The 27,704-nt window shown below is 61.4% G+C and overlaps 4 protein-coding genes across 5 annotated transcripts in view; 3 read left to right on the top strand and 1 right to left on the bottom strand.

Moving 5' to 3' along the window:
• The window catches only part of SUPT6H (SPT6 homolog, histone chaperone and transcription elongation factor), a 30,203-nt gene extending 25,246 nt beyond the window's left edge, over positions 1-4,957 (bottom strand). Inside the window, exon 1 of one of the 2 annotated variants that reach the window (XM_055717278.1) lies at positions 4,867-4,957. The gene's annotated coding sequence lies outside the window, so the exon portion shown is untranslated. Of the gene's footprint in view, positions 1-4,646; positions 4,671-4,866 lie in introns of those variants that run through there. The other variant, XM_055717287.1, reaches the window with a different exon arrangement.
• On the top strand, positions 4,885-7,424 carry SDF2 (stromal cell derived factor 2). Its single transcript, XM_055717339.1, has 3 exons — positions 4,885-5,167; positions 5,268-5,464; positions 6,474-7,424. The coding sequence occupies exons 1-3, from the start codon at positions 4,885-4,887 to the stop codon at positions 6,759-6,761; spliced, it is 768 nt and encodes a 255-aa protein (XP_055573314.1). The 3' UTR covers positions 6,762-7,424.
• Positions 7,425-7,625: 201 nt separating this feature from the next.
• On the top strand, positions 7,626-23,439 carry BLTP2 (bridge-like lipid transfer protein family member 2). Its single transcript, XM_055717263.1, has 39 exons — positions 7,626-7,779; positions 8,718-8,847; positions 9,113-9,159; positions 9,441-9,603; positions 9,683-9,801; positions 10,626-10,686; positions 10,892-11,090; positions 11,220-11,334; positions 11,712-11,836; positions 11,922-11,989; positions 12,085-12,233; positions 12,485-12,603; positions 12,835-12,998; positions 13,149-13,413; positions 13,534-13,739; positions 13,899-14,994; positions 15,244-15,435; positions 15,531-15,733; positions 15,813-15,931; positions 16,005-16,225; positions 16,369-16,559; positions 16,645-16,744; positions 16,817-17,019; positions 17,337-17,631; positions 17,773-17,930; positions 18,033-18,239; positions 18,359-18,458; positions 18,654-18,836; positions 19,129-19,250; positions 19,329-19,484; positions 19,567-19,688; positions 19,773-19,953; positions 20,031-20,117; positions 20,222-20,332; positions 20,749-20,884; positions 21,128-21,252; positions 22,345-22,446; positions 22,529-22,663; positions 22,876-23,439. The coding sequence occupies exons 1-39, from the start codon at positions 7,709-7,711 to the stop codon at positions 23,056-23,058; spliced, it is 6,729 nt and encodes a 2,242-aa protein (XP_055573238.1). The 5' UTR covers positions 7,626-7,708; the 3' UTR covers positions 23,059-23,439.
• A 113-nt stretch (positions 23,440-23,552) lies between these two features.
• On the top strand, positions 23,553-27,589 carry RSKR (ribosomal protein S6 kinase related). The gene is given in 12 exon segments (XM_055717327.1): positions 23,553-23,956; positions 24,062-24,259; positions 24,914-24,997; positions 25,078-25,146; positions 25,314-25,383; positions 26,140-26,247; positions 26,421-26,461; positions 26,541-26,666; positions 26,668-26,779; positions 26,852-26,940; positions 27,026-27,136; positions 27,229-27,589. Coding segments are annotated over 12 exon segments (1,287 nt in total). The 5' UTR covers positions 23,553-23,899; the 3' UTR covers positions 27,451-27,589.
• Positions 27,590-27,704: the final 115 nt, after the last annotated feature.

Below are 27,704 nucleotides of genomic sequence, written 5' to 3'. Positions count from 1 at the left end.
AGCCGTATCTCGTTACAGAAAACCCACAATAAAGGCAAGGGAAAGACCTCTGCCAGATTTCAGACATGAGCAGATAGCCGCTCATACTCTTGACTGATTACATGGCTGTGGCCAACACCTATCCACGATGCTCCAGGCAGGTGATCCCCATCCTCAAGAGGACACTGTAGAAGTCACACACACATATTTAAGCATCCCTCTCAGAAATAATGTGTCAGAGGACAGTATAGATGCTAGTTAAATACATGTTCCTGAAGCAAACGCCACTGATGAATTGTGTAACTACATACAGTAGTGGAACAGGAATTGTTATGTTTACCAGCCTGTGTATGAATATTATGTCAACATCACACTTTCTCACCCATTCTTCTTCAACATGTATCTGTCAGGATGTATTAACATATATAAAACTGCAGACTAAGTGGCTTTTCCTAGAGCATTTCCAAGTCTAATAACCTCACTTCTCTCCTGTCCACGATCCACACACAAACCCAGCAAGAAAGAAAACCATCCGTGATAGCACCATACACAATTTCACTATTCTCTGCCAGTGAAGTGTTTCGCTCACAATTCCAACTTTCTTCCTTAACGCTTGTTCTACCATTTCCTGGCAATTTCAGTTCATGTCAAATCAAATTTGTCTGGACACAGTGAACAGCTAGGACTTAGGAAACCCATCTCATTTAACAATCCAGCTGAGCAGGTTCCACACAAGACAACCACCCACAAAGCCTTCAGTTCCAGTGAAATCCACCTCAGGACAGCAGGGATGTCACTTAACAGGGCAAACGGAAGCCAGGGTAGCTATTACCAAAGAGGTGTTGAATCAGAGAGGGACTAAAGGTGTTTCTCACACCCTCCACGGCAGAGAGGCCTTAATTTGAAATAAAACAGGACAGGGAGGCAGGCAGAGACCGCAGCCAGCGCAGGTGGAGGAGCAGAGGCAGAGCTCAGAGCAGCACTGCTGCCCAGCAGGAGCCCCATGTGCAGCAGGTCACACAGGGCCAGCCCCGCTTCTCTGGCCCTGGGGAGGGTTTGAAGAAGCGTTGGGCCAGCCCAGCTGTATCAGGCCATGGGCCTTTTCTCAGAGCAGCACCGCAGCAACCCCGCTCCTGTAACACACCTAGGAGAGGGTCAACAGATTGCTGCAGCACAGGAGCAAGTCCTAAATTGCACTAGAGCACCAAAAAGGCAGGAAGACCATGCCTAACCCTGCACACTTACTGGCACACAAGCAGACAGGCTCCTATAGGTGATACATACATAAAGCTTTACCCCTACAGCCACTAAACACTGACCAAGACAGGCCAAAGGCAACAGCAATGCAGCAAGCAGCGCTGCGACAGCACCACGGCAGCAGGTGAGGGAAGCGCGGGCGCCTCCACATCGAGCACAGCCTCTCCTGCTTGCAGGGATGATCCAGCGGGAAAGGGCTGAGCAACTACACGACCTCTGCTTTTGACCAGGGACATCTGCACTTTGCTCAGCTCAAGGGCACAACAGCAATTGTCCAGAGTCCACAAGCTCCTTTTAACTGGGATGACCCTGAGCGGAGAGCTCTCCATGCTGTCAATATACAGACACCATAGAACAGGTCAGCAAGAGCAGGCTGGACACTGGCCGCAGGCACTGTGGGCTGCCCCCCTGGTGAGGCAAGGCAGTGCCTTTAGAACAAGTGCTTCTCGGTGATGGACCTGAGAATTCTGAAAACCAGGCATTAAAATACCTGTGAAGCCTTGGCCACACAACCAGATGCCTGCCGGTTGCTCAGGACTGCGAAACATGACAGTGCTGGAGGCAGACACAGCTTTTGTACATCACACATCAGCAAAGTTTAACTCATGAGGTTTAGAAATGGAGATATGCTGTGAGTACCTGCAAAATATCAGGATAGTTACAGGAAAAAACCCTGCACCTTGTCATTTACTGTGGCACTCACAAGGTAGGGACGGGACCTTGTGCAGGATGGCATCAGGAAGGACAGTGCCACACAGAAGCTTCACAGCCTGAGCAGGTCTGGGGTGAGGGAAACCAGAAGCATCTCATGCTCTTCAGACACAGGGATGCCAACTAAAGCATGAGGCCTCAGTGGTGCTCATGGAATAACCAAGGAGTGTCCTTACACGAAGACACATTCATTATGTGTTAACCTCAGGATAGCAGTGTTAATGCACAAAACAGCAAAACCAAGTGCTAGTCTAGGCTCTACTACAGCATGGGTGGTGAAGAGAAGGAAGTCCTTGACTTCTCCCCATCCTTCATGGAAGGAACTACACCAAAGCCCTGACCCACGTTAGTCCTAGTTTTATGGTGGGTTTCTTGAGGCAGAGAGGGTTTCAACAGGGACTGTTTTAACCTCTGCCATTTTGCGGTTCAACTCACAGTCCAATTAAGATCACACAGGTCCACAGAACCTCATTGCCAAAGCCACCACTGAACAGTTTCGCTCATGTCTACACTTCAAAAAGGAAAGCTAAATTGGAGAGCACTCAGAAAGCTCTGTGAGAATAAGAAGGCTGGGAAACTTGACTCAATTAAATCATAAACCCTAAGGAATCCCAATCTATTCATTTTGTCAATTAAACGCTCATGGAATGAATTTTAGCTCAGCCGGATTACATCCATGGGAGTAAAAGACAACAAATGGCGTATTAGGAAAAACCCAAACGAACTGCAAAGGTAACATCATCGTTCTACCCCCTGAAGCTCTCATAACAAAATCAATTTTGGTTTTCTTAAATAAATAAATAATAAACCCCCACACAAAACAAGCAAGCCATGGTTGAGCCAGAATGTGTAGATTTAACACTAATCACTAAGCAATGATCTTCAGGCTGGGTCCTACCACGTAATTCAGACAAGACCATACTGGCATCTTTTAATTTGAAGCTTATGAGCCTAACAAAAACATCTCTGTGAAGCACTGTAAAGCACTCGCACCACAACAAACTACCTTCATGGGTACCTCATCAGCACCAAGCTTTTCCTCAGAGCCACTCCTTGGTACGGGTAGGGACTTCTGTAAGGCTGATCTCTGCCAGGGCCTGCCAGCCCTGATAAGGCATCAGCAACATACAGTGTTGTATTTAGCTTTTAAAGCCGTTTTATGAATTTCTGAAGTCAGGACCTAAATTGAGACATTTCCACCCTCCTCAGTGGTAGGTGTGCAAAGGAGCACGGGGGTGAAATGACAACTGGAAACAAACAGTGCTGCGACAGGGTAAGTCCAGCCAGCCAGCCACCTCAGCTCAGGAACTTCCCATACCTGCTGCGTTAGTTTTAATGCTGCCTGTTGGTCCCACCGCCTCTGATGCTATCAAACGGCAGAACGTCCTGTGGCAGAGTGCCACAGTTTACTAGCATGTTGTGTGAAAAAGCACTTCCGCCTGTTTATTTTAGACCCGCTGCATCACAATTTCCTGTAAGAAACAGAAAACTGATGGTCCCTCCTTGCTTTCTCTGACCTGCCCATCACTTCACACACCTGCATCGTATCTCCTGTCAGCAAGCTTCTCCCCTAAGGTGAGGAAACAAAGGCTTCACTTGCCCAGAAACCTGCTCATCCGCACTGCCCCTGCCTCTTTTGAGACGGCTAACCAGAACTGCCAGCAATAGCCAGGGCACAAACTGCCAATGATTTATGCAGCGGCGTTAATGATGTTTTCTGTTTTGTTCTCTGTTCCTTTAAAGTAATTCCAAAACATCCTTTTTAGGCTACGGCAAGGCATTGAAGTGACAACAATTGCTGAGACACCAGCAGCTCTTTCCTGAATACTAAAAGCTGATGTAGAGTCAATTGCTGCCGCGTTTGTTACCTTCATTACACCTGCTGCCATCGTATCATGTTTACCACACCAGCACTCAGCCACTCAGTATTATCTAGTCTCTGTGACTTTTTACAGTCTGGTTTAGCTACCCTAAATAATTTAGGATTAAATTTCCCTTCTCCACATCACCATATCTAGAAAAAAAAAACACCAAAAAACAAGCAGCAGAGGTACCTGTGAAACTCCACAATATCATCCCTCCACTGCGAGCACCAGTCATTCATCCCTACCTTTTTTTGCCACCCTTCAGCCTGTTACTAATCCCCCAAAGGGCCTTCCCAGGTTGCTGCCCCATGGCTTTTCCCGGAGGGCCTCGGCGAGAAGTTTGCAAAACCCAACGCGGAGCCCCGGGAGTTACCCCTCGGGGTGATCCGGACCACCAGCAGACTTGGAAAACAAAGGTCAGAGGCATCCTTCCCCCTCCAGGAAAGCAAACCGACGCTCTCCCCGTCCACCGCCTGACCTCCGCCAGCTCCTCCTACCTTGTCAGCGGTATTTTGCAGCCCCCCGGGCCGTTGCGGCCTCCACCACCGGGGAGCCGGGCCGCTCCGGTGGGCGGGGGGCTGCGGCACCCCCCTGTCCCCCGGGGGAGCAGCCACTCCCCGGGCCGCGGGCCCGCTGCCCACCGCTTGCCCCCGGCCCAGCCCGGGTCACCCCGCTGCGCCCCCGCCCCGGGAGGCTCCTGCCGCCGCCAGCCCCACCCGCCGCCGGCAACCGGGACCGGCGGGGCCGCCGCTGCCCTCGCGCACAGCCCCCCCGCCAACCGGGGCCCTCGGCCCAGCCCGCCCCCAAGCACCGGCGCGTCCCCGCCGCCCTTACCGCCCTCGCCGAGGCCCAGGCCCGCCGCAGCCGCCCAACGCCGAAGGCCCCAGAGGCCCCGCAACCACCCCGGGCCCGGCGCGACCCCGCTGTTCCCTTGGCAACAGCCCCCCCGGCCGGTTCCAGCGCGTGTGACGCGGCCCCCGCGGCCCTGCCCCCGCCAACCGGTAGCGCCCGCCCGGCCCCGCCGCTCGCCCCGGCCCGCCCGGCGCGGCCTTACCCGAGGCGCCGAGGGAAAATGGAGGCCTCCGCGGCGGCGGCGGCGAGCGAGTTGGGGGGGCGGAGCAGACGAGCTGCGCTCTCCGGCCGGGCGGAGCGGCGCTACTTCCGCTTCCGGCGGCGTGGAAGCGGGGGAATGGGGGCGGTGGGGCGGTGGGTGCTGCTGCCGGTGCTGGTGCTCACGGCGCTGGGCGCGGCGGTGCGCGGCGGCCCCGGGCCCGTTACTTGCGGCTCCGTGGTGAAGCTGCTCAACGTGCGGCACAACGTCCGCCTGCACTCGCACGATGTGCGCTACGGCTCCGGTAACGGGAGACACCCGCCCCTCTCCGCACCCCTCCCCCCCCCCCCCCCCGCGCCCACCGAGCTGGGTCAGGCCTGAGCGCGGTTCTCCCCCCTCCGCAGGCAGCGGGCAGCAGTCGGTGACCGGGGTGTCGGCGGCGGATGACGGGAACAGCTACTGGCGGGTGCGGGGCCGTACGGCGGCGGTGTGCGAGCGGGGCACGCCGGTGCGCTGCGGGCAGGCCATCCGCCTCACCCACCTGGGCACCGGCCGCAACCTCCACAGCCACCGCTTTGCCTCCCCGCTCTCCGGAAATCAGGTACCCCCGGGATCCCGGCCCCACCGGGGGTCCCCCCTTCTTCCCCGGGAACGGCCGGGCTGCCCTTGTCACCCGGGCCCTGCCCGGTCCCCTGAGTCCCCACTGGGTTGTCCCAGTCCTGACTTGGGCCCCCTTGTCCCCCCCGTCCCCACCAGTTCCACCTTGTTCCCAAGTCCAGATCGGATTCCCTCATCCCTGCCAGCCCCATCTTATCCCCCAGTCCCTGCCGGATTCTCCCTGCCCCTACCAGTTCCACCTTGTTCCTAAGTCCAGATTGGGTCCCCCCTTCCCTGCCAGCCCTGTCTTGTCCCTCCATCTCTGCTGGATTCTCCCTGTCCCTACCAGTTCCAAACAGGTCCCCTGTGTCCCCACCAGCTCTTGTCTTGTTCCCCAATCCAGACTGAGTCCCCTATGTCCCACAGCCAGCTCCACCTTGTCCCCTAGTTCCTGCTGGGTTCCCCCTGTCCCTTCCAGTCCCAGCCAGCTCCCTCCTGTCCCAAACAGGACAAGAGCAAATGGCCTCAAGTTGTGCCAGGGGAGGTTTAGGTGGGATATTAGGAAAAATGCCTTCGCTGAAAGGATTGTCAAGCCCTGGAACAGGCTGTCCGAGGAGGTGGTGACATCGTCATCACATGTAGCTGTGGCAGCTGGGGACATGGGGTCAGTGGTGGCCTTGATAGTACTGGGTTAACAGTTGGATTCAATGATCTTAAAGGTCTTTTCCAACCTAAATGATTGTACATCCCTACCAGCACTGCCTTGTTCCCCGGTCCTGACCAGGTCCCTACCAGTCCCACCTTGTTCCCCAGTTCCTACCAGCATCCAAGTCCCAACCAGACCCTCCAAGCCCCAACAAAGCCCCAGTCCCAACCAGGTCCCTCCTCCCTCCTTGCCCCCCAGGCCCAGCCCCTTCCACTGCTCCTCTCCTTGCCCTCTGGGCCCAACTCAACACCCCAGCTCCCCCCCTCTCTTCATCCCAGCCCCCAAACAAGCTCCTTTTCACCCAAAGGAGGTGAGTGCATTTGGGGAGGCCGGCGAGGGCGACTACCTGGACGACTGGACAGTGGTGTGCAGCGGGACCTACTGGGCGCGGGACAGCGAGGTGCGCTTCCAGCACACCTCCACCGACGTCTTCCTCTCGGTGACGGGGGAGCAGTACGGGCGGCCCATCCATGGGCAGAAGGAGGTGCACGGCATGGCCACCTCCAGCCAGAATAACTACTGGAAGGTGATGGAGGGCATCTTCATGCAGCCCAGTGAGGTCTTCAAAGCAGGGCAGTACCACACTGAGTTGTGATGGACAGACAGACTGCCGCCAAGCCTCTGGGAGCTGCCCTGTGGTGTTTGGGACTGCTCAGCCCAGGGGATGACCCCTGTTCCCACACCTGGGTCTGGCACATGTCAGGTGGCTGAGCCCCAAGTCCAACGTGAAGCAGATCCCAATGTCCTGAATTTGATGTGGGGCAGATCCCGGTGTCCCAAATCTGACACAAAGCAGATGCCAGTGTTCAGACCTGACCCAAAGCAGAGCCTGACGTCTGAGATCCAACATGAAGCAGGTCCCTATGTCCTAAATCCAGCCCACTGCAGATCCTGATGTCCAGACCTGACCCAAAGCAGAGCCCAACATCCAAGATCCAGTCCAAAGCAGGTCCCCACATCCGAAATCCAGCACAAAGCTGAGCCCAACGTCCAGACCTGGCCCAAAACTGAGCTGAACATCCAGACCTGACCCAAAGCCGAGCACAGTGTCCACGCCTGACGCAGCTGAGCCCAACATCCAGACCTGACCCAGTGCAGATTCCCAAGCTCCCCCCTTCTTCCCCTGTAGCTCCCTCTGGCCGAGGACCCCCCGAAGGATGCTGTCCCCCGGGAGCTGTGCCACGGTACCCCCCCGCTGTACCCCAAACCGCTCCCCGCACCCAGCGGGGCCCTGCGGACATAAAACTGCTGAACCCTGCGCTGTGGTGTGGCTGTTTGTGCGGGTGGGGAGCGCAGGAGCGGGGCTGGGGGCCGGCCCCGGTGCCCGCCCCCCCAGCCCCATCCCGGCGCTGGCCGCGGGGGGGCGCTGCCGCTGCCGCTCACTCCGGGAAAGCGCCGCTCGGCCCTGCCGCGCCGGCGGCCCGGCCCCGCCCCTCCCAGCGGCCACCCCGGGTGCGCGGGCGCTCGGCCCCACGGGCGGCGGCGGCGGCGGGGCCGGGGCCGGGGCGGGCGGGGGGTGCACAGCGGGGCCGGGGGGCCGCCATGCCGCCGCCGCTGCCCGCTGCGCTGCTCTGCCTCGTCGTCGTCGCGTTGCTCGCCGGGCTGCTGGCGCGGTCAGAGCCGGGGGGGGGCACGGGGGACTCGCTACGCGGGGTGGGGGGGGCCGCAATGGTCACGAGGGGGGGCATGGGGCTGGCAGTGGGGTGACAGGGCTGGAGGGGGTCGCAGTGGTCACGGGGGGCGCGTGGGGCTGGCAGTGGGCTGGCAGGGCTGGGGGGGGTCGCAATGGTCACAGAGGGGGGGGGCATGGGGCTGGCAGTGGGGTGGGCAGGGGTCTTGGGGCCGTGACAAAGCTTGGGCGGGGCTCACAGGGGTCAAGGGGGGGCCCGTGGGGCTGACAGTGGGGTGACAAGGGTGTAGGGGGGCTTGGAGGGGTGACAGGGCTGGGGGGAGCTCACAGGGGTCAAGGGGAGCCCCCTCAGGGCTGGCAGTGGGGTGGCAGGAGGCTTGGGGGGGGCAGGGCTGGGAGGGGCTCACAAGGGTCAAGAGGGGGGCAATGGGCTGGTAGTGAGGTGCCAGGGGGCTTTGGGGGGGTGACAGGGCTGGAGGGGGGTAGTCAGAGGGCCCACGGGAGTCGTGGGGGGACTCACAGGGCTGAGGGGGAGATGTTGGGGGGGACAGCAGGGGGATAAAGAGGACTTTGGGCTGAGGGAGAGGTGTCAAGGGGTGGGGGGAGCCTGCAGGGGTTTGGGGGGTCCTGGGGTTGGAGGAGCAGTGTGCAGGGCATGGGGGGGCTGCAGGGGTGTGGGAGGGTGTCAGGGGGGTGGGGGGGTCAAGGGGGGCCCTCAGGACTGAGGTGTGGGGGGGGTGTCAAGGCTTGTGGGGGGTGACCCTGCAGGGTCTCTGCCCCAGCTTGGGGCACCTGTGGTGGTAGGGCCGGACCCTGGGAGCTCCCATCCAGCTGTGGGTGCTGGAGCTGGTGTTTGAAAGGCAAAGAGGGTCCCCAGCCCCAGGGGGGAGGCTGACCCTGGTCTTCCACCTGTCCCCGCAGGTGGCTGGCGTGTCGCCTGGCCATCACCTGGTGCCGGCAGAAGCTACATGCGGAGCTGAAGATCGGCTCCTTCGGCTTCTTCTGGGCCCAGGACATCAGCCTCAAGTTCCAGCGGGAGCAGCAGACTGTGGTGGGTGCCCAGGCGAGGGACAGTCGCTGGCGGATGAGGGCAGGCAGGGTGGCTGCCGTCACCTCTGGGCTGGTGGCAAATCCCTGCAGCCAAGCGGCAGTTGCAGAGCCCCGCAGCTGGTGCCAGGCCCTTCCCACGGCCAAACCTGGGGGTTTGGGCTGCTCCCTGCTTGATGCCAGGCATTGGGAGCAGAGCGGGAATGGGATGAGCATCACAAGGCAGAGCCAGGTTGTTTCTTCTCTGACCTACCTGTGTGTCCTTGCAGGAGATAGACAACGTCTGGATCTCCAGTAAACTGAGCCGGGAGCTGCCGTACGTACACCCACCCCAGCTCCTTCCCTGCTCTCCTGGGGGGTCTGGCTTATTCCTGGCCCCACTGACTGTGGTTCTGCTGCCGTTACACCTTTCTGCAGCCCCTATATCCCCGTGCTTTGCTCTGTGTGGAAGTGAATCACTCTTCCTTGAGGTGGCAGTGTCTTGTTGATGCCCTTGTGCCAGTCCTGCATGTCCCCAGGGCGGGGGACATCCCTGACAATGAGGCCAGGTGTGCTGTGTGCCAGCTCCTGTAAGCTGCCCATGCTGTTCTTCCACAGGCGCTACTTTGAGCTGTGTTTTGGCGAGGTGCGAATCCGCACAGATCTCCAGAAGGGCCCTGGGTTCCAGCCGTCCATCCCTGAGGCTCCCAGGGATGCTGATGGAAATGAAAGCAGAACAGACCTGACTCTTAAACCCTCCCTGCTGAGGCTCCTTAGCCAGGTGAGGCACTGGCTCAGTGAGGGGCTGTTGTGGGCTGCACTGCTGTCGGACACCCCTCACAGTAGCACCTTCCCCCCAGCTCTTTTCCATCCACATGGACTCCATCAACATCATGGTTCTGCATGTGGCCACCTCAGAGTCTCTCTGGCACATCCACGCCAGCAAGACACGTCTCCTGCTGAATGGCGATGGGAAGAGGTAACGCTGTGCTCGAGCCCCGCTTTGCCTCCCCAGCCTGGCCCTGGGTCCCAGGGGGCAGGGAGACTCCTCTGACCCCAGCGTGGTGTCTCACCTCTCTCCATCCCACCCAGCAGCATCCCATGTTACCTGTGATGTGACACATTAACCTCCTCTGAGGCTGGTCTGGTCCCTTTTCCTTCACGGGAAGTTTTGAGTTGTGTGTTCTCCAAATGACGAGTTGCTGCACTGTGCACAGAGTGTGCTCTGCTTTTGGGAGGCCTTGGAGCAGGGACTTGGGTCACAGAATCACACAGTGATCAGGCTTGAGAAGGGATCTCTGGAGATCATCTAGTCCAAACCCCTGCTAATGCAGGTTCACCTAGAGCAGGTTGCACAGAGTTGTGTCTGGGTGGGTTTTGAATGTCTCCAGAGAGGGAGACTCCACAGCCCGTCTGGGCAGCCTGTTCCAGTGCTCTGTCACCCTCCAAGTAAAATAACTTTTTCCTCATATTTAGATGGAACTTCTTGTGTTGCAGTTTGTGCCGATTGCCCTTTGTCCTGTTGCTTGGCACTACTGAAAAGAGCCTGGCCCTGTCCTCTTGACACTCATCCTTAACATACTTATATACATTGATAAGATGCGCTCTGAGTCTTCTCTGGGCTGAGCAGCCCCAGCTCCCTCAGCCTTTCCCTATGAGGGAGATGTTCCAGTCCCCTCATCATCTTCGTAGCCCTAATGGGATTAATCCCTAATGGGTCCCTGTGTCCCACAGAAAAGAGAGGGCAGGGGCTTGGTTAGGAGGCAGCAGGTTCTGCATCCTCCGTCTGTTCTCTGCTCTCAGCCTGACCTGCGAGGTGAGCCTGACAAAGGTGAACAGCAAAGTCCTCCGGAGCAGCCAGCTGGTGAGTACTGGGGAAGGCAGAAATTCAACACTCTGAGCCTGGGTTCTGGCTCTCTGGGACACCCTGGGGACCTGTTCCAGCGCGTCCGCGAGGCTGGGCAATGCTGCAAGTCTCTGGGCTCCCTGCTGTGCCCAGCACTTCACCTACAGCACCTGCTGCCAGGGAGTTGGGTGGCTCCCTGCGCACTTCTTGTGTCCCCATACAGGATGACACCTGCCTGGCAGAGCTGGCCCTGGCGCTCTCGCTCTCGCTGGAGATCAGCAGCAAGCGGCGGCTGGTGGGCGTCAGGCTGCGCGTCCGGACCCTGCAGGCAGAGCTGCACGAAGGGCTGTTCTGCAGCCCACTGCTGCGCTGCGTCACTGCCGGCGCCCGGCGCAGCAGCACAGAGGAACAGCCCCGCACAGGTCAGGGAAGGGGACAGGGTAGGGGGGTGCCAGCCCCTACACTTGCACTGGAGCCAGAGAGATTCAGCTCTGTCCCACTGCAGCACCCTGGGGGGTTGGGCCTTCCTGTCACTCTGTGTCTGTCCCCAGGCCCTGGGGAGTCCCTGTCCCTGCTGAGCAGGGACATGCTGCAGCTCATCCCCAGGAGGGTGGAGGTGAAGCTGGAGAACACCAGCGTGGTGCTGTCTATGAACAGCCAGAAGAGGTAAGGAGGCAGGTGGAGAGGGAGGCTGGCCTAGCCCTGATTAGCCATGGGGACACGGACTTGGGGACAACTGTGCTGTTCCCTGCTTATCCCCTGCTCTGCCAGACCGAAGAGAGTGAGTCTGAGAGCTCACCCCAGCGGGAAGGACTGAGCTTGGCCTGGGGCCAGGCTCTTGGGGAAGGAGGGAGGCATGTGAGCTGGTGGGACAGCCTGATGGGATCCTCTGACAGGATGAGAGGGCTGGGCTGGGCTGCAGCTGAGTGCTGGCCGGTATCTTTGTCCATGCCAGTGTGCTAGTCAGCTGGGGATGAGAGATGGGGAGGTGAAGGACATGACAGCACAGTTCCTTTCTGGCAGTGACTCCTTGCTTCTTACAGGCACCTCACCTGGAGCCTGAAGCTGCTGCAGTTTCTATATCAGCATGAAGAGGAGCAGATCCCACTGCGCAACTTCACGCCCACCTCAGACCTGGACCAAATGAGTGTAGAGCTCCAGCTGGAGGGCAAGTAGCCAGGAGGGTGCCCACGGGTCAGAGCTGCTGTCACTGCCCTCCACCACCCATCACTTCTGCTTCTGTCTCTCCGCAGATGGCCTTCTCCTGTCCCAGAGCCGCCAGCGCATCGTGTGCCTCAACTCCTTGAAGACCAGTGTGCAGGTGAGTGAGCACTGGGCATGCTTCAGTCCCCCAGGGGTGGCTGGTTTGGCTTCTGGCACAAGTTTTTTTGCCACCTGGCCCTCTCCCTGCCCTAGGTCACAGCCATTGACCTCTCAGCTGCTGTGCTGCTCAACACCTGCATCATCCACTACCGCCACCAAGAGTTTTCGCACTGGCTGGGCCTGTTGGCACAAGAATGCAGGTGCCGGGCAGTACCTGTGCCCAGCCAAGGGCACAAGGGAAGGTAAATTTGACCTTGGCACAGCTGCTGGTATTGCAGCTCATTTCCTCTTGCCTGCCGTGCTCCGGTAGGGTGCCCCGGCACCTAGCACCTTCCCCACCCTGTGCACAGCCTGTGGGATGAGATGGCTGGTCCGGAGGGTGGCAGGCGGTTGGGGATCCATGTGGACAGGGTGCCCTTCTGGGCCTGCTCCCTGCCAGGCTCTGTGGGACACAGCACCTCGGGAACAGCCTGTCCTTGCTTGTCCCGTGCAGGAGCTATCCCCAGATCATAGCACCCATCATCCTGTGCGCCTCGCTGTCCAATGTCAATGTGTCAGTGCAGCTGGGGGACACGCCACCCTTTGCCTTGGGCTTCAACTCCATCTCTGCAGGTATGGGCTGGCAGGTGGCACTAGGGTGGCTCCTGGGCTCTTCCTGGGAGTCGGTGGCTCTGCCAGAGGGGCACCAGGACAGGAATGGGGAGAGCTGTGCCACCTTTGTGCTTGCCCACGTCTATCTCTGGCCAGGGGTTGTGGACCCCTGCCTGGGTTGCCCCTATCTGGAGGCAGCTGGGCAGGCAGCAGCGAGCTCTGCCCGCTCCCCTCCCTCCTGTCTGCCTGCAGACTACCAGCACCTGCGGCCGCAGAGCGTGCACCAGCGAGCGGTGCTGGCCGTGGACCACCTCTGCTGGCGCGTGGGCAAGGACTCGCACATCCAGCGTGCCCCGCATCCCCCCAACATGCATGTGTGGGGAGAAGCCCTCATCCTCGACTCCTTCAACCTGCAGGTGAGGGGTGAGCCGAAGGGGTGAGGGTGGCTCTCAGCAGGGAGCTGCCTGTCCTCAACTCCATGTGGGTGGTGCAGGGACGCATGGTGGCCCGGGGACATCCTGCAGTCTGAGAGTGACCATTCTATTTGTCCTGCCCCTGTCCTGCAGGGCAGCTACAACCAGCCCCTGGGTATGTCCAGTGCCCAGTCGGACACACTCTTCCTGGACTGCACCATCCGGGGGTTGCAAGTGGAGTCGTCAGACACCTGCACCGAGTGCCTGGCCAGGGTCCTGCCCCTGTTCTGCCTGCGGCCCCACGGAGCTGAGCTTGCCAAGCAGCCTCTCTCTGCCTCCAGCGAGCCCTGGGGGCTGCTCTGGAAGGTGGATTTGAAGGTGGAGGATGTGAACCTTTTCACACTCTCAGCCCTAGTGGGTAAGTAGCATCCAGGCTGATCCCGGGTGACTGTCCTAGAACAGCCCTGTGGTCAGAGGAACCTGGTGTGTTGTGGTGTGCCACCTCTGTGCCACCAGCGCTGACGTGCCATCTCTCTAGGTGCCCTGGAGCTGCGGCTGGACACGCTGACCATCCTGGGGAGTGCTGAGAGCTGCACAGTCAGCGTCCAGGGCATGGTGTTGGCCTTGGTGAAGAGCATCACAGAGAAGATGCAGCCATGCTGCAAAGCTCCTGCCATCCCCAACCCAGTGGCCAACCTCTCCATGCTCTCCGTCACGTACCACAGCAGCATCCGCTCCCTGGAGGTTGGTTTGGGTGTCCTGTCTCTGCTTTATCCTAGACGGTGGGACCGGGGTGGCTGGGGCAGGGGGAGGATTGGCTGGCACCAAAAGGCGCTGGAGAGGAAAGTGGGGCTGTGCTGGACCTGGCAGTGACTTGGTGCCTGCTCGCTCTCTCTGCTGTAGGTGCAGTGCGGCGAGGAGCTGGCAGTGCTGTGGAGCCCACCTGACCACATGCACTTGTACCATCACACCCTGGCCACCCTGCAGTGCCATGAAGCCTTGCAGAGCGCCCTCGGCCACAGGACATCTCCCTCCCTGCCCCCAGAGAGCCCAGCATCCCACCCAGCCACCCCTACTGAGATACCGGGGCCCCTCCAGCCAGATGGGACCCCCCCCAAAAGACTCCTGTCCCTGTCACTGGAGCTGAGCTCTGCCAAGCTCACAGCCTTTGTCTCTGAGGCCAACTACATCAGCCTGGCAGCTGAACGGACCTCTGTGAGCTGGCACGGCGGTGCCCTGCATGGCTACTGTCCCGAGCTGGCCGCTGGCTTTGACGGACACAGCATCTTCAGCTTCAAGGAGGTGGAGGTGAAGCTGCTGCCAGAGCTGGAAGAGGTCATCTTGCACCGCTGCGCCTTCCCCACCCTGCGCACCCTTCGCAACCGTGGCTGGGCTTTCTCCTTTGCCAGTGTGACCATCGAGTTCCCCTACCAGTACGACTTCTCCCACACGCTAGATGCTGCCGTGGGTGTGCAGAAGTGGCTGAAAGGCTTGCATCGGCGTGGGCACCCTGCCAGCACGGCGCTGCCCCCCGACCTCCTGCTCAAAGTGACGCACTTCTCCTGGGTCTTCCTGGATGATGTCTTCGAGGTCAAGTTACGGGACAACTACGAGCTGATGAAGGATGAAAGCAAGGAGAGCGCCAAGCGTTTGCAGCTGCTGGATGCCAAGGTGGCCGCGCTGCGCAAGCAGCATGGCGAGCTGCTGCCTGCCCGCAAGATCGAGGAGCTCTACGCCTCACTGGAGAAGAAGAACATAGAGATCTACATCCAGCGCTCGCGGCGCCTGTATGCCAACACGCCCATGCGGAGGGCCCTCCTCACCTGGACGCTGGCCCACCTGGAGCTGGTGGCCATGGCTGATGAGTCCTTCCATGGCACAGAACGTGTGTTGGAGCAGATGAGGGACATAGATGGTGTCAGCCCGTTCCCCCCCGAGGGTCTGGAGATGGTCACCCAGTGGTGCCGCATGATGAAGGGCAGAGTTGGCAGCTTCTTTGGTGAGTCCCTTTGTGTGAGGGTGCCCTTGGAGGATGGCATGGTAGCTGCGTGGCCTGGGCTCCCAGGACAGGGACCTGCCGGCACCATGTGATGTGTAACCAAGCAGAGAAAATGATTTTTGGAGGTTCAAGGGAGCGGGAAGGGAGCAGAGATGTGACAGGACAGCAGCTCCTGCTGTGGAGCAGAGTGGGGGAGCAGGGCAGTGTCCCTTGGCTGCCCCATCTCTCAGCCCTTCCTCCACCCTGCAGTGCGGATCCGTGACTACCCTCGCTACCTCTTTGAGATCCGGAACTGGCAGCTCTCCGGCCGGCTGATCGGAGCCGAGCAGTGCGGGCAGGCCTGCTCCCGGCGCTGCCAGGTCCTAAAGCTGGGCCTGCCCTGGGGGGATGCGACAGTGGAGAGGAACATGCCACCCTTGAAGTTCTATCACGACTTTCACTGTAAGAGCTGGAGGGACAGAGGGGGCTCTATGCCGGGGTGGGGATGGGGCTTTGTGGGACGTGCAAAGGGCTGAGCCAACCTCTTGTGTCCCCAGCTGAGATCTCCCAGTACACCATCGTGTGGGGACCCTGCTGGGACCCAGCCTGGACCCTGATCGGCCAGTGCGTGGATCTCCTCACCAAGCCCTCAGAGGACCCCAGCACCCCATTGCCCTGGTGGGACAAGAGCCGCCTTCTCTTCCACGGGGACTGGCACATGGACATTGAACAGGCCAACCTGCACCAGCTGGCCACCGAGGTGGGTGCCACTGGGGAAGGGAGCAGAACGCGGCGTGGGGTCAGCCCACACCTGCTTCTTTCCACGCTTGTCCTTGCAGGACCCCTACAACACCACGGAGAACATGCACTGGGAGTGGAACCACCTCTCCTTCCACTGGAAGCCAGGGCAGTTCGTCTTCAAGGGCAACCTGGACATCAATGTCCGGACAGCCTCCAAGTGAGTGTGGGCACAGGAGCACGGGGGCTGCCACCAGCGCTGGGGGGTAACCAGGGTCTCTCTCCCCATTCAGGTATGATGACTGCTGCTTCCTGCACCTGCCTGACCTGTGCATGACGCTGGACCTGCAGTGGCTGTGCCACGGGAACCCCCATGACCACCACGGCGTGGTGCTACGCTCCCCTGAGTTCCTGCCCGAGGTGCCAGTGGGGCAGCAGTACGACTCCTACCGTGCCTTCCGCTCCGAGAACCTCAACCTCTCCATCCGGATGGACCTGACACGGCCCAGTGAGGGTGGGTGACAATGTCCCAGGGATCCCTTGGGACCAAGGGGGACAGGGTGGGGCATGCTGCTTTTGGTCATCCTTCTCAGTCCTGGGCTGGGTGCTGCCGTGTCCCTGCCCCGCAGTGCGGGCTGACGGCAGGTATATTCTCAGAACACTCCCAGCCCCGGATCCTGCTCTACAGCAGCACCCTCCGCTGGATGCAGAACTTCTGGGCCACGTGGACCAGTGTGACGCGCCCCATCTGCCGTGGGAAGCTCTTCAACAACTTGAGGCCCAGTAAGAAGAAGCTGGGGCAGCATTACAAGCAGCTGTCGTATACTGCGCTCTTCCCCCGGCTGCAGGCAAGTCCTGGGGGTGGGGGTCTGGTGTTACCTCCCCGCTCTGCCCGCGCTGGGCTCTCAGCCCCTGCTGTCTGCTCCCTCGCAGGTGCATTACTGGGCCTCCTTCGCCCAGCAGCGGGGGATCCAGGTGGAGTGCTGCCAAGGGCACATCTTCACTCGTGGCACCCAGCGGCTCATTCCACAAGGTGAGTGGGGACCCTGCCAGCAGCACTACCAGGCTGCGCAGGTCCCGGCTGACCCCTCTCCCTGTCCCCCAGCCGGCACGGTGATGCGACGCCTCATCTCGGAGTGGAGCATCACACAGATGGTGAGCGACCTGAGCCAGGTCACTGTGCACCTCATGGCCTCCACTTGCGATGAGAACGCCGACCACCGGCTCGACACCCTGGTGAAGAAAACCCATCTGCTGAGCCTGTCCTCCCTCACCTACCAGCGGCACAGCAACCGCACGGCTGAGGAGGTACTGCTGCAAACGTGTCAGGCATGGCAGCCTGTGCCAGCCTGATGGCATCCCCCTGGGACAAGGGGACCTTGGTCTTTGGGTGCTGTGGGTGGGGATTTGGCTGGAGAGGAGACAGACCTGCAGGACCTCCGATCTCCCGAGGGTCTGGCCAAAGGGATGCCCTGTTCCACCCGCAGCATCCCTGGTATGGTCCCTGCTGAGGGCTCTGCTCCCCACCCTCCCTGCGGGGCTCCCGACCCCTGTGCCTGAGGTCTGTGGGCAGGGGCTGGGGGGGGTGGCTTTGCCATGCTGAGGCTCTGACCCTCTGTGCCCAGGAGCTGCCCCTGCGGGATGGAGACGATGGTTTCCACACGCACCAGCTACACTTGGTGGACCTGCGGGCGTCCTGGACCACCACTAACCGGGACATTGCCTTCGGCCTCTACGATGGCTACAAGAAAGCAGCCGTGCTCAAGCGCAACCTGTCCACCGAGGCTCTGAAGGGGCTGAAGATTGACACGCAGCTGCAAGCCAAGAAGCCGAAGCGGGGCCCGCTCTCTGCTCACTCCATCCCTGCCAGAGTGACCGCTCCCATCACCAGCGGCCGTCCCGAGAGAGCCTCCTCGGGGGGTGAGCACAGCAGGGAGGGCAGCAAGGGGGAACCCACAGCCAGCCATGTGCACGCCAGCCCAAAGCTATGTCTGTTTTCCCTCTGTCACCCCCCGCAGCCAGCCCTCCGCAGCATGACACTGACCCTTTCTCCTTCCCCAGGAGCCTACATGCTGCAGAAGCTCATTGAGGAGACAGACAAGTTCGTGGTCTTCACAGAGGAAGAGTCAGGAGCCAGCGAGCAGCTGTGTGGCATCGCCGCCTGCCAAACCGATGACATCTACAACCGCAACTGCCTCATCGAGCTGGTCAACTGCCAGGTATGAGCCTACTGCTCCCCACGCTTCCCACGGCCTTGCTGTGAGAGGGGCCGTGCCTGCCCCCGGGGCTCGTCTGACCCCCAGGGTCTCTCCCCCCTGCAGATGGTGCTGCGCGGTGCAGAGACAGAGGGCTGCGTGATTGTGTCTGCCGCGAAGGCCCAGCTGCTGCAGTGCCAGCACCACCCAGCCTGGTATGGGGACACGCTGAAGCAGAAGACATCGTGGACCTGCTTGCTGGATGGCATGCAGTACTTCGCCACGACAGAGAGCAGCCCCACCGAGAGGGATCACGGGCAGCTCTGGCTGGAGGTGAGCAGCTCAGGGGGGGCTCTGATGGGTGAGCTGCATGGGGGGCAGGCAGCACTGCCAGTGCCCTGGCCAAGGCAAGGAGAGCGGCGACAGCCAGCAGTGGCTCCTTGCCTCCCCAGGTGAAAAATATTGAGGAGCATCGGCAACGGAGCCTGGACTCGGTGCAGGAGCTGATGGAGAGTGGGCAGGCGGTGGGGGGCATGGTCAGCACCACCACAGGTACTGCCTGCAGAGCTGGCTGCTGTGCCTGCCCCAGTCCTGCTTGCGTGGGACCCCAAGGCTGGTGAAGCTGAGAGCACCTGGCTCATCCCCGGCCATCTCCAGGCGCTGGCCAAAGCTCTGAGCCTTGTGCTGGGGTGTCCCCAGTGTGCCAGGACGTGGTGCTCTGACCCTGGTCCCCCTGCCTGTCCCTAGACTGGAACCAGCCCTCGGAAGCCCAGCAGACCCAACAGGTACAGAGGATCATCTCTCGCTGCAGCTGCCGCATGTACTATATTAGCTACAGCCATGACATCGACCCCGAGCTGGCCACGCAGATAAAGCCCCCCGAGACTCCTGCCAACCAGGAGAAGGAAGACCTGCTGAAGAAGCAGGAAGGTGGGTACATCCAGACAGTGTGTCTTGGGGGTAGAGCTTTGGGCTGACACACAGGTGCCAGCTGAGTCCAGGGATGGTCTGTCTTGGCTTTGCTGAGATCAGAGGGCTGCATACAGGAGGGGGGTCCCCAGCCATGTGGCAGTGCACCAGATGATGCTGGACATGCTGTGCCTGCTGGAGCCAGTGCAACAACAGCTTGGATCATTCCCCATCCCTCTCCATCTCTGGCTGGGCCCCACATACATCCCATTTCTGGCCATGCTGAGGCCCCACTTGCCCTTGGTTCCTGCAGGAGCTGTGGATACGTTCACACTGATCCATCACGACCTGGAGATCTCCACCAACCCCGCACAGTATGCCATGATCCTTGACATAGTTAACAACCTGCTGCTGCATGTGGAGCCCAAACGCAAGGTACCCACAAGGCTTCAGGTCACCGTGTCACTCACTGCACCCAGGGCAATCCTAACCTTCCCCTATCCCCATGTCCAGGAGCACAGCGAGAAGAAACAGCGGGTGCGCTTCCAGCTGGAAATCTCCAGCAACCCAGAGGAACAGCGCAGCAGTATCCTACACCTGCAAGAGGCCGTGAGGCAGCACGTTGCTCAGATCCGGCAGCTGGAGAAGCAGATGTACTCCAATGTGAAGGCGAGCCCGCATCCAGGCAGCGCCTGGCTCCCCAGGGTCCCTGCTCTGGGCACGAGGGTGCTGAGGGTTGTCTGTCCTTCAGTCCCTGCAGGATGACAGCAAAAATGAGAGCCTGCTCGACCTCAACCACAGGCTGCAGCAGCAGCTGAGCCAGGAGAAAGCTGACCTGCAGCTGGAGAGTGAGGAGCTGAACATACTGATCAGGTAGGGGCCATCTCTGGCTTCCCCAGCATTGTGTCCCCCTTACTCCAGGGCTCCCATGTCCCAGCACTTCCCTCTCTGCTGCAGGTGCTTCAAGGACTTCCAGCTGCAGCGAGCCAACAAGATGGAGCTGCGAAAGCAGCCGGAGGATGTGAGCGTGGCACGGCGGACTGAATTCTACTTCGCCCAGGCACGCTGGCGCCTGACAGAGGAGGACGGGCAGCTGGGCATAGCCGAGCTGGAGCTCCAGCGCTTCCTCTACAGCAAGGTACCGAGCCGGCCGGTGGCACCCGCAGCCCCTGAGCCAGGGCCCGGGATGCGCGGAGCTGACAGGACTGTGTGCAGGTCAACAAGTCTGATGACACGGCCGAGCATCTGCTGGAACTGGGCTGGGTCACGATGAACAACCTCCTGCCCAACGCGGTGTACAAGGCAAGTGGCAGCCTGGGGGACCAGCCCTGCCACCCAGGGGACCCACGAGTGGCCTGGCCAGGGTGGCCTGTCCTCATGTCGGCCACCCGTCCTCTTCCCTGCAGGTGGTGCTGCGTCCCCAGAGCTCCTGCCAGTCCGGGCGCCAGCTGGCGCTGAGGATTTTCAGCAAGGTCCGGCCACCCGTGGGAGGCATCTCCATCAAGGAGCACTTTGAGGTGCCGGACTGGGGCGTGGTAGGGTCCTGGTGGGGCGCCAGCAGCCAGGCTCTGACCTGCCTCTCTTTGTGGCATATGAGGCATGGACTTTGTCAGGATTGTGAAGCAAAGGCCTTTATTGTTAGTTGCAGCTTTTCTAAGTTTATACTCCGTACATGCACTGCTAAAAGCTTCATTATTGCTCAAACTCTACTGTCCACGCACCCAGCTGCTGTTCACTACAGGCTACTCTCTGCTGTTCATGCCATTTCCTTATCTTCTAGAGGTTAGATCACATTCCTCCTTTGCTTCTGTCTCATCCAGGTTTCTTCTCATACTCCCTCAAAGTTATTTATGTCTTTGCTGCAGGATCACAGCTGCACATTATCAATGTCAAAACAACCCACTGTCTCCATCCTCTACATCTCTCCCCACAGGTGAACGTGGTACCCCTCACCATCCAGCTCACCCACCAGTTCTTCCACAGGATGATGGGTTTCTTCTTCCCTGGTCGCAATGTGGAGGAGGAGGAGGTGGGGGATGAGGAAGACAAATCTAAGCTGGTGACAACAGGTGAGACACTCGTGATCGCCCTCCTCCCTGGCACCCAAGCGCTGTCCTTGAGCAGCTCTGTCTGCGAGCTCAGGATCTGTTTGTGGGTGGCTGCTGGCAGGACACGCATCGAGGAATAGGGATTCATGATCTCCCCTGCAGGCGGGGAGCTGGTGGAGAGAGCAGAGAAGCTGGAGAGGGGTCTGGGTCATGGCTAACCCCCAGCCGGACCCCAGCCACCGCCTCCCACCCTGTTTGTCCCAGGGATCCCCGTGGTGAAGCCGCGGCAGCTGATCGTGGCCGATGACTCGCTGGGCCCAGGGAAGGGAGTCACTCAGGGACTGAATCGGACATCAGGGGTCAGGAGATCATTCCGAAAAGCACCCGAGGTACCTGCTGCTGCCTGGAGGGGGGAATCTGGGAGAGCCCCACTGTGGAGCCTGTCTTGTCCCTCAGCTGTAGGGCTGGGAAGCCATGTCCTCCACCCGCTTGCCTGTCCCATTTTCTCCCGCTCCCTCCCGCCATGAGAATTTGCATCCTTTACAGCCAAGCACCTGCGTGCTTGATGTGATCCTTGCAGCATCTTGTTTTTCTAACACCACACCAGAGCAGCTCTCACCTCTCCCTGGTGAAGCAATGCCATGGCCTAGTGCCCAGCTGTCCCTTCCCAGCTGGTTCCTGGCTGTCCCCCCAGTTTTGCTGACTGACTGTGTACCAAGCAAAAATGGACTCCAAATCAAATATAAAAATAAATGCAGTTCATTATATTGCAATACAATAAAGGTAAATAGCATGCAATATGATAAAAGGAAACATACTAGGTGTGATGTGCAATATGATAAAAGAGCAAGAGCAGCAGAGCATCAAATCGTGATTTGATTTGATTGCATATCATAATGCGAAGCGTCAGAGACTAAGAAAAGGAGACATCGGCAGTTACCACCTTAACATCATCCAGGCCCATGCTTCAGCTGGGAACCCTGTTGCTGCTGGCACCTGGAGTCCAGTGGGAAATGGGCAGTTCCTATGTGGTGCATCCACCCATAGGTGAGGCTTCTGGCCCAGTCCCGCAGCTTGCCCACCTCTACTCAGTGAAAAAGTTTACATACCTAGTAGTGTAAGCAAGCTTTTAAGTTTATGCCAGGTGCAGGCGTGCAGCGTCTTTTGATTCGTAAGGTTCACGCGCGGCTGGGACTTTGGCCAGACACCTGAGTGTGGTAGTTGTGACCCACTGGTGGCTGTGACACAGCTGCACACTATAATTGTCTGGATGGTTCTGCTCCTGTCTTGTTTGTTCAGGGGGCCCAGGACAAACACTACCTGCTCCTTAAAGTTGTTCTTCAACTCGCTGAGCACCCTGTCCAAGTTAAACAATTCCTAGTTAAACACAAAGAGTTTTGCATCAGCAGCAGTCAATTTAATAAACTTTCACCGCGTTCCCTCTCCTTCCCTTCTGCTCACGGCTCCTGCTCTGTCCCCAGCATCCCGTGGATGACATCGACAAGATGAAGGAGCGCGCAGCCATGAACAACTCCTTCATCTACATCAAGATCCCACAGGTGCCGCTCTGTGTCAGCTACAAGGTGCGGGGCTGGTGGGACAGGGCATGCTGGGGAGGGGGCACAGGTGGCCTAGGGCACCATCCCTGATACCCCTGTCACCTAGGGGGAGAAAAACAGTGTGGACTGGGGCGACCTGAACCTGGTGCTGCCGTGCCTGGAGTACCACAACAACACATGGACGTGGCTGGACTTCGCCATGGCGGTGAAGAGGGACAGCCGCAAAGCCTTGGTGGCACAGGTATGTGGGGCCCCAGCCCGCGGTGCCTCCTTGCTGCTGGCAGGGAGGCTGCCAGAGCTGCTCTGCCCAGGATGGAGGTGGTAACCCCATGGTGGGTGGCATGTTCTCTGGAGCGGGAAGCAGCCATGCTGGCTCAGCAGCTCAGGCTCTCACCCATGCTGAGGGGCCTGGGTGCGGCCGTGGGGTGCTGAGCCCCCTAAATCCTGGGGCAGGTGATCAAAGAGAAGCTACGCCTGAAGCCGGCAGCAGGTGCAGAGGCCCGGGGAAAGCTGGAGAACAAATCGGACGGGACCATCCAGCAGCAGGAGGAGGATGAGAAGGCACGTCTGCTCATTGGGCTGAGTGTGGGTGAGAAGAACCCCAGCAAGAAGTCGATCTTTGGCAGGCGCAAGTGACGGCAGCACCCGGCAGGCCGGGAAGGGACTGGGGGGGGCTCTGTGCTCCCCCGCTCTGGAGGTGCACCCCTATGGTGGGGGGGGCTGTGCTGCTCGCCACAGCAGTGCCCGAGGCGGGGGTTAGCCACGCACAGGCCCCTGGCAGCCCCATTGCTGTGGGGCAGGGGTGCAGCAGCACAGGGATGTGGGGCACAGCGTGCTCCGAGGCCGCTTTGTGGGGCACGGACCCCCGTGCCAAGGGCCCCTGTGAGCATCCTCCCTCCCTGCTGTGCGGGTGCTGGGCCTAGCCCCAGGGCCTGGGGAAGCAGCAGGATCGCTCCAGGCTGGGAGAAAGGGGAACGGGAGAGAGTTTAAATAAAAGAGTTTTTAATTTGGAACACACTTTGGGTCAGCGGCTCATCACTTGCGCAGGCTCAGGGCTGTGTCCCCCGTCCCCCCCAAGTTCGGCAGCAGCCCCCCCACCTGCTGTGGCTTCATCCCCTGGCCCTCCCCGGGGGGGTTGCTCGGGGCATCAGCTCTGGGGGCTTGGGGTCTCCTGCACCATCCCCCGGGGCTCGGCGGGGGCTGCAGGTACCCACCAGCCGCCCCGGGGCGGGGGGGCTGCGGCCAGGGGGGTGCAAAGGGGTGGGGTGGGGGTCCCCGGAGGGCGCGCCCTGCCCGGGAGCGGATCAGGCGCGGGGGAGGGGTCCCGGGCGGCGCTGCCGGAGCGAGGGGCAGCGGCGGTGCCCGGCCGCGGGGCGGGGGGTGGTCGCGCCCGGGCGGGGCGGGGCGGGGCGGCAGGGTTATGTAAAGCGGCGGATTACCGGGGCCCGGGCCTGGGGCGCGGCCGGGCGGCGCCGCGATGGGAGCAGCGAGCAGCGGCCCCGGGCCGGCCCCGGCCCCGGTGCGGCCCCCCCAGGTGCGTGCGGCGGCCCCGGGGGTCGTTTCCCCGCCCCCCGCCCCCGGGCATCCTCGGCCCCGGGGGTCCCCCGCCGCCCCGCTGACGCTGCCCCCGGTTCCGTAGGGCCGCGCCGTGGGGTCGTGGGTGCGGGCGCTGCTGGGCCGCGCTGGGCCGGTACCAGTACCGGGGTCGGGGCTCGCCCTGGCCCCGCGGGGCCCCGCCGAGGAGCCGCCGCTGCCCGGGTGGCCGCTGCCGCAGCTCGTCTCGCTTTTCCTGCCGGAGTTCCCCGTCCGCCCCTCCGCCCGCCAGCAGCAGCTTAAGGTGCCGTTCAGGGGGTCCCTACCCTCCTAACGGGGTCCCGGTGCATCCTAACGGGGTCCCCGAGCGTCCTCCCGGCGCCGCCCGTGCATCCCGCCCTGGCAGCCCCGGGCGCCCTAACGGGTCCCCGCGCATCCCGTACCGGGGTCACCCAGCGCCCTACCGGGGTCCCTGCACGTCCTACCGGGGTCCCTGCACGTCCTACCGGTGTCACCCAGCGCCCTCCCGTGCCGCCCTCCCGGGATCGCCGCCCCTCTTACGGGCTCTCCCCGCACACCGTGCCGGGTCCCCGCGCCTCCCACCGCCGTCCCCGATTGTCCCACCGCGTCCCCTTCTACCCCCGCCGGGTCCCCGCACCCCGATGTCGAGTCTCCGTGCGTCCTACCGGGGTCGTGTGCGTCCTACCGGGGTCCCGTGCGTCCTGCCAGCATCCACAACCACCGTGCTGCGGGTCCCTGTCCCCCGTCCCCGTGTGCCCCATACTGGGTCCCCATGAATCCCACTGGGGTGCTCTTTTGGATTCTCCTGGTCACCATGTGTCCCCACCACCTGCACTAGGTGCCCTGTGCCACCTACACAGGACCCCACACCCTGTCCCACCCCGAGCACCCCAAACCCCCCTCCGCGGGGTGCTCAGACCCTGCTTCCCCACCCCAGATCCTGGGTTTCGTGGCCAAAGGCTCCTTCGGGACCATCCTTAAAGTGCTGGACTGCGGGCGGGAGAAGGTCTGCGCCGTGAAGGTGGGTGCTGCCCCAGGGGCCCATGGGTGCTCCTGCCTGACCTTGGCTTCCCCCCCTGACAGCCCCTCGCCCCCCCCCAGGTTATGCCCAAAGTGGAGGTGCTGCGCCGCGACACCCTCAAGCAGTGCAAGGAAGAAGTCAGCATCCAGGTTGGGGGGGGTCCAAGGGGGACCCCAGCCCGTGGGGGGGTGCAGGGTGGCCGTAGGGATGGCAGAAGGCTGTGGGGTTGTGGAGGGAGGGTGGCAGAAGTGGGGTCCCCAGCCCCCCTGGCCCCCCACCCTGGGGGCCGCTCACCCTTTCTGCTTTGTGTCCCCAGAGACAGGTCAGGCACCCGTTTGTCCACGGGCTGGGGGACAGCTGGCAGGGCCAGCGCCACCTCTTCATCAGTGAGTGACCATCTGCCCGTGGGTTCCCCCCAGCCCCCCCCCGCCAGCTCACGTGTCCTTGCTGCCTGCACACGTGTCCCCACACACGCGTACGCTCCCCCCGTGCTGCGCACTGCCCCGTGGGCATCCAGGCACTTGGCTGCCAGCTCCCACCCTGAACCCACTGTGGGGACAGGGATGGGGGGACAGGGGTGGGGACAAGCCACCGTGGGGCAGGGACCAGCACCGGGAGTGAATGAGACACCCCAGCCCTGGTGCCTGCCTGGCTGCGTGGCCCTGATGGCTGTGCCACCTTGGTGCCCACATAGCTTGTGCATTCCCAGGGCCTATGTGACCCCGGGGACTGTGTCACTTTGGTGCCTGTGTGACCATGGTGCCTGTGCCACCTCAGAGCTCATGTGGCCCTGGTGCTTGTGTGTTCCCAGTGCCCACATGGCTCCGGTGCCCATGTCACTGTGGTACATGACCCCAGAGCTTGCATGCTCCTATGCCGCCTTAGCTATGCCCTATGTCACCTTAGGATGTGGTCCTGATGCCCATATTGCCCTAGTGCTTATGCCACCTTGGCGCCAGTGTGGTCCTGGTGCTTGTGCCACCTCACTGCCCTTATGGCCCCAGTGCTTGCATCATCTTGGTGCATGGCCCCAGTGGCCCACCCAGCCCCCCATGCCCGTGCCACCCCAGTGCCCGTGCCCCTCAAGCCAGCCTGGCCCCATGTGGCAGCCCCTTGGTAAGGCACATCGCCCGTCCCGGCAGTGTGCACCTACTGCAGCACCGGAGACCTTCATGCACTGTGGCGTGCCGCCGGGTGCTTTGCTGAGGCCACCGTCCGCCTGTTCGCCGCTGAGCTGGTGCTGGTGCTTGGTGAGTGGCCTGCCATGTCAGGGACAGCCACCACTGTCCCCACCAATGGGGACCTGCAGGCAGGGTCAGCCATCCCCAGGGGTGGAATGCTGCCTGCTGGGTGCCATGGGGGTGGCAGCAGGCACCATGCTGGGAGGGTACCCACCACCCTGATGGCTCTGTCTTCTCCCCAGTGTACCTCCACGACCTGGGCATCATGCACAGAGATGTGAAGGTGGGTGGCAGTAGGGCCAGGGGGGCAGAGGATGGGATGGGGGGTCTCTGAACCCCCTAGCATGGAGAAGCCACCCCAGCACTTGTCTTGTTTCAGATGGAGAACATCCTCCTGGATGAGAGAGGTAAGAGTCTGGTGGCGCTGTCTTGGGGACACCCCATCCATGGGGACACCCCATCCATGGGGACACCCCATCCATGGGTCTCTGTGCGGTGTCTTGCTCTACAGGGCACCTCAAGCTCACCGACTTTGGCCTCTCCCGGCACCTGCAGTGGGGTGAGCGAGCCCACACAATCTGTGGCACCCTGCAGTACATGGGTAAGAGGGCAGTGAGGGGCTGGGGGGGACGGGGTGCAACTCCCCCAGGCACTCACCTGCTCACCCCTGCAGCCCCGGAGGTGCTGAGCGGGGGGCCCTACAGCCATGCAGCTGACTGGTGGTCCCTGGGAGTCCTGCTCTTTGCCCTGGCCAGCGGGGAGGTGAGGACCATGGGGTCGGGAGGGGGTGGGGTGGGGGGGTAGCTGCACCCCGTGGAGACCCTAAATCCACTCCTTGCCCTCCCAGTTCCCCGTGGCACCGGCAGGGGACCACGTGGCCATGCTGGAGCGCGTCAAGCAGAGCAGCTATGAGAGCCCACCCACGTTCAGCCCCGCGCTGGCCCGGCTGCTTGCTGAGGTAACCCTCCCACCTGGATTTTGGGGTCCCTGCTGGCCCCCCGAGCTGGGTGCCGGGGTCCCCACCACTGACTGTTCTCCCTCCATCCCCAGCTGCTGTGCCACAACCCCCTGCACCGCCTGCGCTACCTCCACCACTTCCAGGGCCACCCCTTCTTCCGCGGGGTGGCCTTTGATGCCGACCTGCTGCAGAAGGACCCGGTGGCGGTGGCGGTGGCCCCGTGCCCCCCTGAGCAGCCCCCGCCTGACCTTGCCACCTTTGCTGACTTCGACTACGACCTTGCCACCCCCCCGGGGCGGCCCTGGCCCGGCTGAAGCACCGTGGCTGGGACCCCCGGCATCGCTCAGGGACATCCTCCCCACCCCGGCGGCGGGTCGGACCCCGCTGGGCCGGGTCCCCCTTACCCCAAGGCTGTACCTCTCCCCGCGGGAGCAATAAACCCCGGAGCCGCGGGCACTGCTGCGGGTGCAGCCTTGAGCAGGACCCCCGGGCGTGGGGGGCTGCTCGCCCCTCAACCCTCGGGCAGGGGTCTGGGGGGCCGTGCAGGGCTGGGTGCCCCGGGGCAGGG

Source organism: Falco cherrug, chromosome 1, assembly GCF_023634085.1.
Source record: "Falco cherrug isolate bFalChe1 chromosome 1, bFalChe1.pri, whole genome shotgun sequence".
In the NCBI taxonomy this organism is placed as follows: domain Eukaryota; kingdom Metazoa; phylum Chordata; class Aves; order Falconiformes; family Falconidae; genus Falco; species Falco cherrug.
Note: the sequence above shows the minus strand (reverse complement) of the source record. Positions and strands in the feature narration are given on the sequence as shown.

What these genes read in the sequence shown, in the direction of transcription:
- SDF2 (XM_055717339.1), top strand. Translation starts at nt 4,885, where the DNA reads ATGGAGGCCTCCGCGGCGGCGGCGGCGAGCGAGTTGGGGGGGCGGAGC. An exon ending in CGATGTGCGCTACGGCTCCG is followed by an intron (nt 5,168 to 5,267) that starts GTAACGGGAGAC and finishes CCCCCTCCGCAG; the next exon opens with GCAGCGGGCAGCAGTCGGTG. An exon ending in CCCCGCTCTCCGGAAATCAG is followed by an intron (nt 5,465 to 6,473) that starts GTACCCCCGGGA and finishes TTTCACCCAAAG; the next exon opens with GAGGTGAGTGCATTTGGGGA.
- BLTP2 (XM_055717263.1), top strand. Translation starts at nt 7,709, where the DNA reads ATGCCGCCGCCGCTGCCCGCTGCGCTGCTCTGCCTCGTCGTCGTCGCG. An exon ending in GCAACCGCACGGCTGAGGAG is followed by an intron (nt 17,020 to 17,336) that starts GTACTGCTGCAA and finishes CTCTGTGCCCAG; the next exon opens with GAGCTGCCCCTGCGGGATGG. An exon ending in ATGTGGAGCCCAAACGCAAG is followed by an intron (nt 19,251 to 19,328) that starts GTACCCACAAGG and finishes CCCCATGTCCAG; the next exon opens with GAGCACAGCGAGAAGAAACA.